At 30.9% G+C, this 19,321-nt stretch overlaps 1 protein-coding gene across 1 annotated transcript; it reads right to left on the bottom strand.

Annotated features, from left to right (window-relative positions):
- Positions 1-4,990: 4,990 nt before the first annotated feature.
- On the bottom strand, positions 4,991-18,503 carry LOC134711811 (uncharacterized). The gene is made up of 7 exons (XM_063572708.1): positions 18,179-18,503; positions 16,313-16,603; positions 15,140-15,350; positions 12,275-12,414; positions 11,243-11,410; positions 7,555-7,683; positions 4,991-6,722 (listed from the first exon to the last, which is right to left on the bottom strand). Exons 1-7 carry the CDS (start codon positions 18,261-18,263, stop codon positions 6,304-6,306), a joined length of 1,443 nt encoding a protein of 480 aa, XP_063428778.1. The 5' UTR covers positions 18,264-18,503; the 3' UTR covers positions 4,991-6,303.
- Positions 18,504-19,321: the final 818 nt, after the last annotated feature.

Below are 19,321 nucleotides of genomic sequence, written 5' to 3' on the forward strand. Positions count from 1 at the left end.
TGAACTCGTTTTCAATTAGTTTGAGTGATAAAAATCAGTACAACAAAAAAACTGTTTTTACGCATTTAACGTTAGCGACGTCGTTATATCCCCTGTAACTGTATAGTATGACCTTAATTTCATATTTCTGAATGACGATATTAATTCTTATAATAAGACCTTGCATAATATGTGACGAAGTTAGACTGATTATGGTTCCAGTTTTTTGCTTTTGAACAGTTTGTTTGTAGAAAATTGAAATCGCTAATATCACAAAGTGCACATTACCAATATGACTATGCTTTTTTCAACTGTGGTTTTAAGATTGTTTAGATTTTTCCGGTTTAAGAACATTGGTCGTACGGTGACCTATAGATGTTAATTTTGTTTCATTTTGGTCTGTTGCGGACAGTTGTCTCATTGGCAATCATACCACATCTTCCTTTTTTAATATTGGTACTTGACATAATGATTTTTAGCAATTGGAATGAGTGAAAATAGTCAAATGGCGTTATATATTTTTAAAAATTTTAAAGTTACAGAAATAAGACTTTTTGTTATAGGAAAAAAGTGATTGTAAAAAATCAACTTCTGAAAATAAAAAAAATAAAAAATGCTTGGAATTATATCACATACATGTACAATGTTTTTGATTCTATGAGATTTTCCTGTCGTCTTCAATGAATATATAAATAAAGCCAACAGTAGTCTACCGGTGTTCAAAATGTATAAATTGATTGAGAAAAAACAAATTCGGGTATATAACAAAAGTATATCTTTATTTAAATGGTCCTTAATTTTAAGTCGAGTAAAAATATATATACATATACACATGTACAACTTAAAATAATCTTTCTAAACACTTTACTTATATTTACATCTGGTGATTGAATAAAAATGAACTTTCAATCTTTAGAAATCGTACAACACAAAACTTGTTGGCCTTTCAGTTGACTTTTTTCCATTATGGTGTTGGCAGTTCCTTCTCGACTTACGGAATTTTAATGACGCTATTGTATCTACCGCCTCTTTTGATAAACTTTAAGGTTTAAAGTAGGATAAGTTATATACATGTATTGTAAAAATAAAAACATACATATTATTGAAAATTATCTGTTTTAAATCGTTCTTTTGAATTTGGTGTAACCTTCAGTGATAGATATTTAAAAGTTGATGAAATACAATGGGTTGGAAATTTTTAAACATTTAAAATCTTTGTGGTTATTATGTTACCTTAAGCTAAGTATTAAGTTTCTATTTTAAGTATCAAATTAGTGGGGTTCCGAATTTAAAATGCATTTTTAATCAAATCTGCAACTAATACAAATAGTTATAAAAAAGGATCGACAGACATTGTATCAAATAACATGGTTAATTTAAAAAGTAACAAAGATAAAATATATGCTAAACACAATCATAGTATATAATTATACATTTACTTAACATGTCAAAATAAATTCGAGTAATATTTGAAAATTTACCAATGCAGAAAATTTCAATCCGCGCTACAAGTTTATACATTGGTTCCGTATTTTAAAGATTGATTTGAAGAATGTTTAATTGTGGAAATCCCTTCAAATCCTCTCTCAGAACAATAGATTTAAACTTGAGTACTTTTTTTTTAATAAAACACGTTGTCTACTCCTTTGTAAATATGGCAATTCATATTGACAATGCTCCAAATCCTATCAAACTTTACAATACTGTGAATCAACTTATTTCGTTTTTACCAAAGTCTGCGTATGTTCCTTTGGAAAGTGTGTATTTCGTTAAATATTCAAATCTATGGTTCTCCTGAACCCCGGAAATCAATGATCAATGATAAATCCACAGTTCCTACGGTGGAGATAATTGAAGCGAAATGAAAGATTTTTCAAAGCAAATTACAACAAAAAGATCAATCGTGTTCTCTGAGGGTAGGAAATCAAACAAAACATATTCAACAAATTAAGTATGGAGCAAAAATTCAAAACCATTCTTTTTTGTTGAATTATTTTTGAAAAGTTTTAAGAAATAATGGTGCGTTTTGGAAATATTTAATCTACCGCTAAAATGACATAATTACATGACGGGAATACAGTACAATAAACTCATCATAGATACCAGGAAATAATTTTGTATATACGCCAGCCGCTCATTTCGTCTACAAAAGACTTACCAATGACGCTCGTATTAAAAAAAGTTTTAAAAAAAGCCAAATAAAGTACGAAGTTGAAGAGCATTGAGGACCAAAATTCCTAAAAGTTTTGCCAGATCCAGCTAAGGTACAAACAAATGCCAGAACACCAAACACAAATATTTTATGTTGTAAATTTGACTTCCACTCAATATGAATACACTTGTATTTCTTAAGTATTTAACGATTGCAAGTAATAGCTTACTAACATGTGTTTCTTAGAAAGTATGTGTATGGAATGATTCTTTAGTCTTAAGTGCACAATATCTTCAAAAGTTTGTATTTTATTTAAACTAGCTGTCAAAAACTGCAAGTACTGGTATATCTGTGCTTAGTGTTTAAGTTGTTGTTGTGGGGATGTATAAATTTCCTGCCACGACCGGTCTGTATTTTGCGAGATATCGTTCTGCTTTGTATCGATATGATGGGTTAATATAACAATAGGAAGATGTTATATTATTGCCAATGAAACATCTCTCCGCAATACAGTAAACAACAGATATTAAGGTGATATGGGTGTCTAAATTGCAAATGATAGAATTTGTTCATACTTTGCCAAAATGAAGTTTATTGATTTATGTTCAAAAATATAATAAAAATGATAGGTCAGCGAGCATTTTCTCAAACTAAAGGTTGTGACAAAATGTGTCATTTTGTATAGATTATACCGGAAAATTCTCATAATGTAATTATGAGCTAAACTAAATGATAGAATTGTAAATTGAAAGACGGGAAGATAGCTTTTAGAAAATGCTTTGAGAATATCAAAGGAAAAGATAGGATCACCGTACGTTTTATTCTAGCTAGCATATAAAATAGCCTAATTCCATGTAGATTCCATAAAAAAATGCCCTATTTCAGAGTTACTCCCCCTTAGCATGTCAATTTAAAAAAAAAAGTATTAAAAATATCCATACACTTTTATCAATATTAATATTTTAAAGTTATAATCATATACATTTGTTCTTTTAAATGAAAATTCACATTAGTTATCTGCATTCCTGCATCAAATTTTGCTAACTTGATTGAAAATCAGGACCTTAGGTTCTTAGCTTTTTATAGCTTGTTCTGTTTTATCACTGTCCCTTGTCAAGTGTGGTATCTTCAACTAGTTTAACTCCACCCTGCCTCATCCTGTACGTGCCTGTCTCAATTCAGGAGCCTGTGATTCATTGACTGTCGTTGTCATTTGTTATTTTGTTAAATAAATCAGGCCGATAGTTTTCTCGTTTGAATTGTTTTACATTTGTCATTTAATATGTCTATGCGGCACGGTGACATCAAGTTTTTAACTTCTATATCATTTTGTCTCCTGGGTAAAATTGTTTCCTTGATAATCATACCACAATTTTTATACTAACATAACAATGTTGACTGGTCGTCGTAGTCTTTCATTGTCTATGTTATTAAAGTTCATTATAAGCTTTATAGTCCAAATTAACAAATCCCTTATTGTATGAATTTCGCGTCTGGAAGATATTCGTTGTTAATTTACCACATTTGCATTCAACTATAGACGGAATGAATATCTGTCCGGTAGAGCTTGTTCATCTTTATTTGTTATATCAAATGATTTAAACTTTATCTCTGGTAGGCACGATTTTTATTGTCTAAACAGCATTTTTTATTTTGAATTTCTTTATTTCAATCTTCATCATATAACTACAGATAATCTGCCAATTACATTTTTTCTCAAAAACGATCGATTGGTGAAGAAGCTCATATGACAGGATTCTTCGAACTATGTTCGGAATTCATGATTAAATGATTAATGTTGAAAAAAATCATCAAATATAGCAGGCTTATAGATCTGTACTACAGACACCGTTTTTTCTCTCCAAAAGACTCATCAGTGAAGAACGAATCGTAAAAGGTAAAATAACAAATAAAGAACGTAACTTAAGAGCATTGAGGATCAAACATTCCGAACGACTTTTTCACAAATATACGTTAAGGATCACTCAAACCAATCATTTATTATGCATATCTTAAATCATTAACGACACACACAAAATTGCAAACAAGTGTTATATGATCTAAATATTGACGACCTCAAGTCTAAACTCCCAGAAGCGTTTTTTTTTTTTTTTTTTTTTTTTTTATCTCAGACCCTGAACTATTTTTTAGAAAATCAAAATTTCATTTCCGGAACCTCCCACTCTTGAAAAATTAATAAAATGCTTGCAATATCAGCAGGAGGTTTTCCTAGCCACAAAAGCAGGTTAAATCCAACATTTTGGTCTTGGAATGTCCTGTACCAAGTCATGAAATGGACATTGTTATTTTATAGTTCGTTTCTGTGTATGTTGCATTTTAGTGTTGTGTTTCTTTTGTGTCGTTGTTCTGCTCTCATTTTTGATGTGTTTTTCTCAGATATAGTTTGTAACCCGGATTTGTCTTTTTTCTAATCGATTTATGAATTTGGAACAGCGATATACAACTGTTGCCTTTATCTATGTAAGATGGCATTTGTTTTTGAGAAGCTCATTGGTTCCGTTGTTTCCCCTTATAGTTGATGCGTATCACTCGGTTTTGGTTTGTGACCCTCAATTGCTTTTTGCTTAAATGATTTATAACTATTAAAAGAGGGTATACTACTGTTGCGTTTATTACAGTGTTTTTCTGACTATATGATACTAAATTACAGATAGTCAGTTTTTAACTGCATGACATGTTCCCTTTACAAAAATTTTCTCCGCCCATATAAAACTATTCAGAAAATGTTTATATATTCGGTACGACATAAGCTTATTAATTAGATATGCCAACAGCATCAGATACCTGATCATTCCTAAACTTGTTGTTGCTATTCTCAATACTTAATTTAAAGACTCTTTGATGTTATCTTGTACTGTAGATATTCGTTAACATAGAATTTAATATAGCAGACATTGTGCCAAAAAAAAAGTGAAAGACCAAACGAGTAAAAAATATAAAATTAATACACCTATTCGAAACGGCTATACCATTGATAAATCGATTATATGTGCACTACTTGGTACCTTTTCAAATACTACTTCTGATGGTCTATGTTTGCAATACAAGAGATTTGTTCGTATTTTGAATGAAATGAAAACATTAGATTTTTAAAAGTATCAGTTCACACAAAAGGGGAAGGGGAAATTCAAAGATGTTTTACAAAACGTGTGATGTTAAGAAAACAGCTAAATGTTTGGGCGGTACAGTATCTCTATTATAGTTGTTTTTCAAAACAAGAGCAAAGAAACCTAAATTTGGTCAAAACTGTTATGTACGGACAATACTATATAATACCATCCTTGCTTCATCATTTTTCCTATATTTAAAACGGCTTTGTTTTGTATTTTAACCCTCATGCTGTATTGATATCAAGGGCGGCATTATAAGTTTTGATAACGGACTTTTTGACCACATTTTTTTACACGATGCCAACAGAATGATTGTGGGGAGGTGTGGTGTCAGGGGATACAATTTCTTGATAAAAAAAACCCACAGAACGACCAGTAGCATAGATAGATGACAAACCTTAGGAGATGACAATAGATCCAAATTTACACTTCGGACAAGGCGTTTCATATGAAATCAACTTCGTTCACCGCTTTGACAACCAATAAATTTACAAAATTACAAAAAAGAAGCATTCAACGTTCAATTTTCTTAACAATTTGCTATAAAGCGTGCTTTGAAACGCACCGATTTCACAATTTTAAATATATTAATAAGACGATACAAATGTCTGCAATCAACATCAAGTTTTCTTCACACAAAAAAGCGCCCACTAAATTCGACCAGTCGAGCTTTATGATTTACATAAGCCTCATATGAACAGTTTTTATTTACTATCTTATGACAATCTACTGTTTTTAAGATTATTTTGATTAATTTGCTTCATACAAGTGCTTTCACAGTGTATTCGTCACCTAGGGAAATGTTGACTCTTTGGCTACATGTTTATTAGTTTAAAAAACTTATTGAAGACTCACATGCTGACATTGGGTACTTCAATAGTTCCTTATCATTTTTAAGGTGAACTATTAACAAATATACTAACACAAATAAGGAAACGCTTTATATGCTGAAGAGATACCGTTTTCATTTGACGGATGTTCCTAATGTCTTTGCAAACTCTTTAAAAACTATACAATTTGGTTACTATAATCTGACCATACTTATGCAGATGATTCTTCTTCGCTATTTGATAAATTATGTTGTCCATTAAGTAATTCTGTATCTTCAGCACCTTGTTGTGTTTGGTCGTTATTTTTTGTACAACACACATTATTTCCTGTCCTTCTAGCCATCCGTAGTTTAAGTTTACAGTAGAAATTTTCCTGCCGATATGTACTACAGTTTTGATTAGGTGGATATTTGATTCTAACTAACGTTTTGTCAGAGTCTATAACCTCTACTTTGTCGCCGGTTCTTTCAGCTTCGTCAACAACTGTAACGAGATTCGGACTGTAGTACTGTCTGACCCCCATGAAACTTTGGAAGTTGTTATTCGGACTATCTTCTGAATATTCCGAAGGGTAAATGATAACCAAACTCTTACTTTCTTGTGCAAATTCTTGTGCTTTCTGCATCAGATCTGTTATAAAAAGCAAAAACTAGATAAGCAATACAGGTTGCATTTCTGTAAATATTGAAAATGCATTTTCCAATAAGAACTCCCTTTACAGGTAAAACTGTACTTCTTTTACTCTGAAGTTTTGAAAAAATCGTATCCTTGAATGGAAAGTTCATATCCACCACTATTATTTTCAAAGGTCAAAATATAGGGCTGTGCGGCATATTTTCAACGTTTACATGCAAAGAAATATTCACTACATTTCTTAACTACCCCATCCTCGACTGTAGGGTTACCACATATTTCAATATGAAGAATATGTTTATTTACTGGTAACATTCCCAAGTTATGTCTCTATAAGATGCAACCTACAGATTAGAACTGGGAACCAGTTTGTAAACCAAATTAATTATCTATGAATATTCTATTTGAAAAACAGCTGTATATACAAAGTGCAACCTACAGATTTATTTAAACAAAGTTTTAAATTGTCTTAGCCGTATTTAGCACACATTTTCTATATTTTCGGTTTTCAATGCTTTTCACATTTGTTTTATTATACTTTGACTGATAAGTCTTGTGAAGTCGAAACATACGTTTGGCATACCGAATGGTAATCTGGGTGTCTTTGATTTTAGATCTAATCGATACCAATGCTCGTGAGATTTTCATTCATGAGGTTTTCTACATAAGGAAATACTTGTACAAAGTCAGGAATATGACAGTTGTTATCCATTTGTTTTGAGTGTTTGATGTGTTTATGCTTTTGAGTAGGAACATTCCATCTTGTATTTTCCTTGGAGTTTATTTTTTTTTTACAAAATATATACGAATCAAAGATAACGAATCTAACCAGTTCCGCCTGTAATACTTCCAGATATTTTGACCGTATAAGAGTCTGATTGAAGTCTTTGTTGAATTCTTCTTGCTAGCTTTGTATCCTCATCTTCGTGGAGAATGAACACATGGTATTGTCGATCACCTAATTCCAATGATATAGAATAATGACTTTACCATATGATTATTACACGAATTTTTTTTTATGTTTTCTTATTTTCAACTAAAACAATTATTATAGAATTAAATAAAGACAACATTAATTATACATTGAGGTTCTGAAAAAAGAAATCACCAATTCACCAACATTCCAACTGACTCCATTTTCAGAAAACGACATCTGTAACAAACATAAACTTTTAGCTACCGCTTTACAAGCAGAGCCAAATACAATGAAGTTCAAACTATGTATTGGCTCCCGATTCTACACAAAACACCTCACAAAAAAGATTTATTTCGTCTTCAAGCCATTGCTCCACTACTAAACTGTCTATTCTTCTTACCAGCACACTTGGTACAATTAAAAACCTTATAATAAATTGTTCAAATAAGGCCTTCGAAAATAGTGGAATTAATTATTTTTGAAGTGTCAAGAACTCGTTGGAAGTACTTGATAAATTGCATGCTTATATTGGTGATTTTGAATCTGTTCAAAGTTTTGGTTTTTCTACCCTGTATACCACATTGCCTCACATTCTCATAAAGAAAAAAATAACACATCTAATTAAATGGGCATTTAAAAAGTCAGAATGTGAATATATATGTTCAAACTCTTTTAGTTCATTTTTTAGTAGCAATAAACAAAAAAACTATGTTAATTGGACTTGATTTGATACTATATATGCCCTTGAATTTTTACTCGATAACATTTTTGTTCGCTTTGGGGATTCCGTATATCGTCAGATTATCGGAATTCCAATGGTGACTAACTGTGCACCACTTATTACGGACCTGTTTTGGTATTGCTACTAGTTACAATTTATGACAAAAATAAGCAAAGACCCATCGGAACAACATCTGATAAACAAATTTAATAATACTTTTAGATATTTGGATGATATTTTGGCTCTCAATAATGACGACTTCAGTATGTATATTAAAGAAATTTATCACGTTGAACTTACTTTAAATAAAGCTGATACTAACAATGACCACTGCCCTTTCCTCGATCTCGATATCTATATCACTAACGGAAAGCTGAATACTAAAATTTATGATAAAAGAGATGATTTTTCATTTCCTATCGTTAATTATCCATTTTTAGATGGTGACGTTCCCTTGTCACCATCTTATGGTGTTTATATATCTCAACTTGTACGATTCGCTCGTGTATGTAACAATGTTTTAGATTTTAATGAGAGAAATTTAAGTATTACTGAAAAATTATTACACCAGGGTTTTCAATATCACAAACTAGTCAAAACATATACTAAATTTTATCATCGGTATAAGGACAGCATTCGTAAACATAGCTCAACATGCAGACTTCATATACGTTCAGGTATTTCACATCCAATTTTTTATGGAAATATTCTTTCTAAAGCACAAAGGTGTCAGTTTTCACCTCAGAAACTAACAAAACCTTTGAATAGACTTATTAAGAAGAGATATAGTTGCGATACTGTTGTCAGGTCATTAAAGATTGCATATTTTGGCGTTAATATTGATTCACTTACAGGGTCTTTGCATCGGATCTAAACACATTTATTAAAAAAACAGTTGTTGGCATGACACGGGTTATGTTCTTCTCATATATGTTATGATGGTATGATACTAAACCCCTAAAGGGAAGGATTGTGCCTGATGTATTACCAATGTTATTTCAACTGATCGGGCGGAGCTAGGAATTAATTTGCATAAGGACAGTCTATTTGAAGATGTGTGTGATAAGGATGATTGTCGTTATAATTATTACTGATTTCTAATCACATATCAGTGTCATCAAAGGAATTTACAAAAGAATTACTAGACACTTCATTGATGAGTTTATCCTAATACACCTATCTATAGATGGACTGGTTTATTATGAGCGAACCGGTTATACTCCGCCCAGTCAAGCGAAATAAATCGAGTAATACATATGATGAAATCATAATCTTTCAGCCAGTTTAATTTAAGACTGGAGCTGGCATGTCAGTTAACTGCTAGTAGTCTGGTTTTTTTTTTTTTTATGTATTATTGTCATTTTGTTTATTTTCTTTGGTTACATCTTCTGACATCAGACTCGGACTTCTCTTGAACTGAATTTTAATGTGCGTATTGTTATGCGTTTACTTTTCTACATTGGCTAGAGGTATAGGGGGAGGGTTGAGATCTCACAAACATGTTTAACCCCGCCGCATTTTTGCGCCTGTCCCCAGTCAGGAGCCTCTGGCCTTTGTTAGTCTTGTATAATTATAATTTTAGTTTCTTGTGTACAATTTGGAAATTAGTATGGCGTTCATTATCACTGAACTAGTATATATTTGTTTAGGAGCCAGCCGAAGGACGCCTCCGGGTGCGGGAATTTCTCGCTACATTGAAGACCTGTTGGTGACCTTCTGCTGTTGTTTGTTTCTATGGTCGGGTTGTTGTCTCATTGACACATTCCCCATTTCCATTCTCAATTTTATTTCAACAGTAGTATACCACTGCGTTTGAAAATCATATATCGATAAAGAAAAGAAATTCGGTTTAAAAACTCAAACCGAGGGAAACACGTTAACTATAAGAGAAAAACAACGAAACAACAGCAACACCGAAGTGCAACAAAAAAATAAATAAAAAAAAATGCAAAATACATAATTTTTTTATAAGAAAACAACTGTCACATTCCTGACTTGGTACAGGACATTTTAATGGGGAAAAAGTGGGTTGAATCTGGTTTGTGGCATTCCAACACTTGCTTATTATGACAATGTTAAATATACCGCTAGAATTACTTAACAGGAATACAGAACAAATAAATTCAAGAACTCTCAAGATTTAAAAAATACATAAATAAATAATGTGATAGTACAAATTCACATATTAACTACATAATAACAAAGAATACCTTTAATTAATTAAAGGGCAGTACACAAAAACATCATAATAGAATTATGAATTATGCGTTATACGAATGTATGAACGCCACACAATAGTTTGTTGTGTAACTAACTGCACTATCTAACTATGTCGGCCTTTTCCCAAATCAAACTGTGTAAAACAAATAAATCCTGTGCACAAAGTTGCTTTAAACTAAAATTAAATAGTCTTTATAATTATAGGCAACAGTAGTATACCGCTGTTCAAAACTAATAAATCGATCGATAGAAAAAAACAAATCCGGGTTACAAACTTAGACTGAGGAAAACGCATTAAATATACGAGGTGACACAACATGAAAATGAAACACACACAGAAACGAACGAAGCATTAGACAAAATCCGATGAGTATAACAAATTTAATAAATATAACAAATATAACACCAAAACTAAATACATTATAATATGAAAAAGTATCCAGAGTAACAACAATAAAAAAAAAAGAAATTGAAAGAACTAATAAAAAATTCCTTGGAGAATAGAGTAGCTGTCATAAACATTTCAACTTGTGTTTTTTAGGTTGTTATTGTCTATAAATATGATCATAACAAGTATTAAAATGTCAAAATGAATGATGTCACTACATTTTGTTTTTACTGTCATACTTCAGCATTTCGTATAAAAAGATGTAAACTTACCTTTGTCTATCAAATGCCAATAAGGTATACGGGAAAGAATAAACAGCTTTATTCTCAAATAAAACACAGAAAGGAAAATAATTGCGACTGTTAAAATAATAACCGATGGTATCACTATTGCCGTTACTTCTTCTGCTGTCATCCAAGTTATGTTGGTTATTTGGATCCCTAAAATATAAAGTAAATTGATTTTTTTCTTAAAATTTGGTCCAATAAACTTGAGTATAAGTAAAGCATGTAGAATTGTCTTCCTATATGTAATTTGCTATATTATGTACATAAATGTTAAAAAGCACACATGGATATGGAATGTGCTTAGTCTTGTTGATCTTAACACTACTCAACAGTGGTAAATTACTCATTGCATAGTTATTGTCGAATGGGAAGTTGGAATTGTACTACAATATATATATATATATATTAGGACCACCTATTTTACAACTTGGACATCTTTTACAGCAAAAAATCAAATTACTGTATTGTGAAGTTAGAAAATGTGCAATATTAAGTATTAAAGATTAATGAAAGTACCATTTTGCTATGTGTTATAAGAAATTTGAATTACTACGTGAGGGAAACACATCAACTATTAAAGGAAATCAAAGGGACAACAGGAACATCAAACTGCAACAAAAACAAACGCCAACACACATAGAAACGAATTAATTGATAGCAATATAAATTCTCTACACCTGATAATTGTCCGGAAGAGAACGTTTGAAATGAAAATATTTTGTTCGTGTTTGAATTGAATGACAATATATAACAAAACCATGTCATAAATTAACAGTTTCACATTGAGAACTAAGATATCAATATCACGTAATGCACCAAAGATGACGGGAAACTTAAAAGCTTTCAGATGAACGTCAGAAGTGTAAGCCACTCCTGAGTTTTAAAGGGGCACTTATTGTGTTATTCTAGACAACAAACCATCTGCTTAAAAGATTATTCAGGGGATGCTATACACGCGAAAGGATGTTGGAATTTAAGCTACGATTTGATATTAAAATTGATATTTATATAACTTACTTGCTTCCTTTAGTTTGACAATAAACTTGCGATTTCCTTCCTGATAAGTCGATGTTACGAAACAGGTAAAATTCTTTTGGAAATCTCTCCGTTCAATTCTTTTAATTTCAAACTTGGATTCTATAATGGTGTGATTCGATCTTTGAAAAATATACAAATTAAGTGAAATAAGTTCCATTTCATGTTCTCCGGAATATTTTTTGTATTAAATTGTTAATAATAGCTTTATTCCAAATGTTACATTTTTCTCAGATGGTTCGATAAATTTGCATGCTTACACAGACGTAACAGATATCAAGTGAAATTAATAATTTTATAACTAAACCGTTAAAACGTAATATCTTTTACTCAATGATAACACTTAATATACTCAATATTAACACAAATTAAGTTGGTTTTTTTTTTTGCAGTATGTTTCACATTAAGGATGCTCGCTTGTCATGTTCAAAACAAATTGTCAGATTTTCGGAATTCTATGGTTTTATCAATTTGAATGCCTTTATAATTTTGGTCCATTGATCCCCATTTCTTCTTTTAAAATTCTGTTATATGTATAATTATAATCCATCTGTAAAAGTTTTATAACAATCTTTGTTATTTTTTAATATTTTTGAAATTTAAACTTGACAATAATAAACTATGAACAATCAAGAGAGAACATTTTCCCGCCAAAATTTCATTGGTGTATATCTCGTAAACAAGCACATTGGCCTATATATATATATATTTGCTATTTTGGTTCCTTTATTCATCCTCTATCAATTTATACTAGTGCTATGAAAAGCTTCTTATTTTGAAACTGAGTAGCGAACTTCCTTAAGTTATCTTATATCAACTTTCTAAATTTTTAAGGATATGCTATTTATACAGCTCACAATTCAAAAATCTATCGCATTGTCTTCTGAATGAAGTAGGTTAAAATTGTTCTACTGTGCCCATTTCGTGTTGTCTATATATTTTTTTTATTTTGAAACAACAAATCTAGAATTTTATAGGATCTACTATTTATATGAGCATTTAACAAGAATAAATATATGATTTATGCATATAACAATGTTTACTATAGTAACAATTTTTTTAAATGTTAAAATAAAATGACAGTTTTCTGCTCAATAACAAAGTGTTTTATTTAAAAAAACACCATTTGCATAAGTTTTCAATGTATCCATTACATAGTTAAACAGAACAATTAGTTTCAAGTCGACGATATGGGTATCTATCAAGTTGGACGTGGAATACATAGTTTACAAAGGTACCAGGATTATAATTTAGTACGCCAGACGCGCGTTTCGTCAAAATAAGACTAATCAGTGACGCTCATATCAAAATACTTATAAAGCCGAATAAGTACAAAGTTGAAGAGCATTGAGGATCCAAAATTCCAAAACAATTTACCTTATACGTCTAAGGAAATCTCTGCCTGGGATAAGGAAATCATTAGTTTTTCGAAAAATTTAAAGTTTTGTAAACAGGAAATTTATAAAAATGACAACATTATTGATATTCATGTCAACATCGAAGTGTTTACCACTGGGCTGCTGATACCCTCGTGAACGAAAATGCATAACCTCCGATTTTTTTAGAATTTTATTTTACAACGGACGGAGAACATATCAATTTATAAGTTCAGTAAATTTAGTGTCTGCCCTTCCATTATTTGACTCAAGAAAAAAAATCCCCAAAACGAGTAACAATTGTATCGAGGAGAGAAAATCGAGTGCACCATTTTATGTTAGGGCGTGTATGAGTTGAATATGTTGTCTTGAAAACGTACAAAGCAAAAGTATTTGATACATCATCTCCCTTCAGATTCATTGCTCTTTTTTTATATCAAGACTACAGGTTGTCTTTATAACAATGCACAGTACTAAAAGATAAAATATATTGGTCAAGTGAAATACCTTTCTAATGAATCACAAAAACAGAGTATGTGTGTTCGAATAGCTAATTATTACTAAAAGTACTTGATGACAGTCTTTTAAGTTGGATCTTTGAAAAGAATATTTTTTTTGTGTGTGACAATTAGGGTTTACGTCTTTAACCACTGAAAATTTTAAGTCTGCCTTTCCACGAAATATTTACTAAAAACATTTCTAAATGTTTATGAATTTTCGAAAATTCCACCTGCCAACCGATTAGACAATGGTTTTAAGTTAACTCAATGCAGGCAAATACATTTGTATTTTAAAATACAACTGGTATGTAAGGATCGTAATGTTGCTATATGGATAAATTTATCGGCTTGCAAGAGCTAAATCATCAGCGCGTCATCCAAATGGCGTAATGGGGAGATAATTTTGACGAAGTAGAATCCTGACTGATAAGATTACATTGGTGGCGGACAAAATAAAATGCTTAAATTCCCATACCACTTTTCTTATTACATTTATCAATTTTAAATGCCACACATCAAATGTTTTAAAAAATAGCACAAAGCGATGAAAATATTATAACTGCAACTAAAATAAAGACAGATCGCACCATGTCAAAACTAAAAAAAAGCCAAATCATATTTCATTCCTAAAACAATCAAGATCAAACAAAACAAGCTCCAAACATTTCACAAGACAATGAAGTAAAAAAAAAATAATGCTTAAATCATAACGTTTTCAAGATTGATCACCAGGAAAAACTATTTATTTTGGGAGGTTTTGAGTATAGGATATGACTTTTATCCTCGTTGCAAGATAAAACGATAAAAGATTGTAAATAACTGATAATTTCGTTACCATATATCTATGGAGGTTTCCTAAAGAGTGTTCATCGGTTTTGTAGAAATTGGGTAATTGTGATATAGGTTTCGCATGTACAGATTAAAGAGTAAAGGCCAAATAAAATATTGAAGAATGAATGATAAAGTGATACCTTTCTATTGTTGTTACATTATATCTAGGAAATATTGTGTTGTTATCCAACGGTTTCAACTCCATTTCACTTTCATCATACCACGATACATCTCTGGCAGCATCTGGAGTACATCCAAAATCACCGGTGCAAATAAAACTAACTGTTCCGCCAACACGTCCGTACTGAGTCTTAGGCCCATACGCTTCTGGTTTCACTCTGTCTACACAAGCTATGTAAAAACATTTTATTGTTTACACATATTATGAAAGGTGAGGTTATCTAGAACGTTTTCGCAATAAGCAAAATGTTTTAAGAATTTGGTTTGTTTTTAGCCCACACTATTTTGTGAATAAAACGGAACAATAAACAACTTTTTTACAGGAAGGAGGTTTTGCTAGCTATATGTAGGGAAATTTCTGAAGTTTTCATTTCGTATTGTTTGTTGTACTTCTGTTTATTTCCTTCTGCATTCTCAAATGGCGTTTGAACTGATTAAACAAAATAATTTCAATCCTGAGATAGCCTGTGTAATTTTCCAAATCAAAAGTATTTAGAGTATAACATTTTACGTAGTACATATAAATGCTGAGCATGCAATTATAAGGCCAGTTGTCTATTATTGTAGGTAACAGATGAACTAAAAGTTATAAATAAATCTGCAGGATGATTTGTTATGAAAATAATGCATACGACTTTCATATCACATGGAATGCTTTACACAAGATATAATTGAGCGTTCACATAATTCAAAATATTACTTGACCGCAACCTCATTCCATCTTTTCACTTGTTTTACTAAATAAAGATATCATAATTTTGAGCATAAACGGATTACACAGTATATGCCATTGTTTTCATTATTAAATTATCAATGTCAAATCTTGGCGATAAGGTAAATTATTCATTTAGTAGTTTAAAATATTATAATTGTATAAGGCTGTCAATGACATATCCATGTGGAAAGAATTTTTTGACTTTTACTTCCATTTCAAAGTTCAATAGATAGTTGTATGATATCCGATGTAAATCCTTTTAACATATATACCATCATTCATTCATTATCAAAATCGGAGATGAGTTTTTTTTCACTGTAATTTAACTCTTGCTTATTTTTCTTACTTTATGATAGTATCATTTCCCAAAGCATTCCCAATCCATTCTTCTAATACAATAACTTAAAAAAAAGCTTACAGTATACATCTATTTTGGTACTATGATTTGAAATAACATTATTTTCACTTGAGAAAGCAGTACATCTATAAATTCCCTCATTATTCCAACCAATTTCTAGTATCTGAAGAGTCTGGTTGTTATCTTGAAGTGAAGAAATCCAAGGTAACGGCTGCCATGTTAATCCATCTTGTTTCTTGAACTCCCAAGTTATTCTAGCATAGTTTCGAGCACAGCAATATATCTTTTTATATTTGCCAACTCTTGCATAATCAAAGTCTGCATTCCTGTCTCTTATAAAAAACTCAGACGCTGTAAATAAAATAACAAATGTTTCTATTAGAAACGATTGCATTAATGGAAAAACGATTTGAATGACCACAGAAGATATCCGAATTGTTGTTATTTTGCATAATTGTTAAGAATTGTATGCTTGTAGTTTGAAAATCCCTCTACATTAAATTTGTTTAGGTATGACATAATTTACGATTTTATTATAGTTATAATTCATTATTTTTATCCTAATGCCAATTTATTATTCTCGTTTAATATTCTACTATAATGTAATGATAATAAGAAGCACCTACCCTCCAAACCGAACGAACTCCGTTAGCTTTAAAATATTCAATCATATCATTACACCCTATAACTAGTATATACATTGGACGATACAAAATTTATCATACCGTCTCATTTTATGAAGTTGTCCAACTTTTTTAAAATGAGATTGTCGTTTAAAACTTATTATTCATCGATAGCTGTAATGATTTCCGGTAAATATTTAGAACAAATACCACTCTATTCATCCTGAACAAAATGAAAATTAGGAAATCCATTGATGCAGCCAAAAATCCAACAAAAGAAATACAATTACAATCCGCTTATGACATCTATAAATAAATACAAGGAAGTGTGACATGATTTCCAATGAGACAATCATTCATGAGAAATAAAATGTTAAACATCACAGGTATTCGTAACACAATCTTCAACATGACAGCTATTAAATTACTCCAGATGTTCACTTGCATTAGTCAGTAGAAATACATGTATTCTAATCTGTCTAATTGATCTGATGTATCCCTAAAACCTATTTGCATTCATAAAAAAGTATTGTTTCATTTTTAAATCTTCCTACTAATATCTAAATAATTATAAACATGTTTACCAATGGTAGATTTTGCATGCATAACATAGCATGTGTCGAAGCACACTGTTTTACTCCTTTCTTAGTTCTCTAGGTTCACTCAGTTTTTGTTTGTTAGCTTGATTTTTCGATTAACTACTGTTGTCTAAATTTGTCCCCAAAAATTACTTTCCAAACAATGTTTTATTATTGATTCCGATATGACTGATTTATTTCTGTGGATAGGACTATTGCGTATTGTTAGCCTTCAGTTGATTTATAAAGTTAATTAAATTATTGAAACGGTTCTAATGCATATTTGAAAAATACCTACATGGTCCAAATACTCATATAATCCGCCCCGTTAATAACCAAACGAGTATACACGTATATGGTCCGACCATACGCGTACCGTCGGACCATATATGTACGGTCGGACCAAATGAGTATCCGCATATGGTCTATATACTCATATAGTACGGAACATACACAGGTTAATGAAAATATTTTTATTGTAAACTCTATTTTTGCTGAAGTTGTGACGCAAGTCATATTGTAAGGAAAAGGACGTGTGTGCGTATTAAAAACCATATCATACCTTCTTTTATCAACACATTTTCATTATTGTAAAGAAGGTAAGACATAACAGTTTACAGTTTCAGAGGTCTGATAATTGCTCGAACCAAACGATACCCTTCAAAACTTAACAAAAATGGTAATACATAACTGATAAATGTAAAATTATGATTAAATATACTTACCATTATATGTAGTATTTTGTGTCAAAACACAGGACGACAAAACGTGTTCAATTAAACCAAACACCACTGCTGTGTAAATCATCATTCACTCAACTTCATAAATAATATCAAGGTTTTTCCAAAAATCTACTTTTTAAAGTCCAATTTACCTGTATGCATGAAAAAAATGCCTTTAAAAAGATATTGAATATCAAGTTCATTCATTAAAACCTGCATTTAACAAAGTGGACTCCCATTTATTCAAATTCCTAGACTAGAATAGTTTCATTAAAAAAATACATGTTCACAGAAAAACAACGTAAACTATTTAAGAATTTATTCATATTATGGATTATTTAGAATACCCATATATTGGTATATCTTCCTTACCTATATAAGGAAGCTGTTACATGATTGCTATAGGACAACTAAATGTCGTAGCCGTATAGCAACCACGTGTCACCGTGCGGTCTTTAGCTATCAGCAAAAAACATACTAGAACTACATAGAAGATGTTCATCTTATATTTTGTAATTATTGTAAGTGATTAAGTAAACTTTTTATGTGTTATAAAACTGAAAAGCATTCTAACATCTTAATAATTATCCAGATGAATAGAAGAACGCATGTCTCGTCTACAAAACTCATTAGTGAGGCTCGTATCACAAAGGTACAGAAAAAAGTTCAAATCAAAGCATTTAGGAATTTAAATTCCGAAAGCTTCTACCATATATAGCCAATGTAATCTCTTCCAGGTGTATAGAAATTCCTTAGCATAACAAACTATTAAAATTTCTGTTATCGGTGAATTCATCATATGTCTACAATCAATGTTGAGAAAAAGAAAACATAAGTGCTGACTACTGGTCTGGTTATACGTTTGGAGAGGAAACGTTTAAGACAAGGCGATTGTTGAAAATTTACAGCATTTGTTGTTTTTATCTACCTTATACATCATATTTCATAATAACCTCTCTATTTGAATTCCCTATTACGGCAACGCCTAAATTAAAAAAAAAGTTCCATTCTTCTAATTTAAGGAACAATAGACGACATATCAATTCAAATGCCTCATAAAAAGAAACAAAGACAATATACATACTTAACACCTTTCTACTTATCTTGTATGATTCTGAAATATTTTTAAAAATTTCAGGAAAAGAC

This window comes from Mytilus trossulus, chromosome 3, assembly GCF_036588685.1.
Source record: "Mytilus trossulus isolate FHL-02 chromosome 3, PNRI_Mtr1.1.1.hap1, whole genome shotgun sequence".
In the NCBI taxonomy this organism is placed as follows: domain Eukaryota; kingdom Metazoa; phylum Mollusca; class Bivalvia; order Mytilida; family Mytilidae; genus Mytilus; species Mytilus trossulus.

Excerpts from the sequence above, each read along its gene's own strand:
- LOC134711811 (XM_063572708.1), bottom strand. The coding sequence starts at position 18,263 with ATGATGATTTACACAGCAGTGGTGTTTGGTTTAATTGAACACGTTTTG. Across the intron at positions 11,411-12,274 it reads TGTCAAACTAAAGGAAGCAA|GGATCCAAATAACCAACATA; the intron begins GTAAGTTATATA and ends TTTATATTTTAG. Across the intron at positions 6,723-7,554 it reads AAGTATTACAGGCGGAACTG|ATCTGATGCAGAAAGCACAA; the intron begins GTTAGATTCGTT and ends TTTTTATAACAG.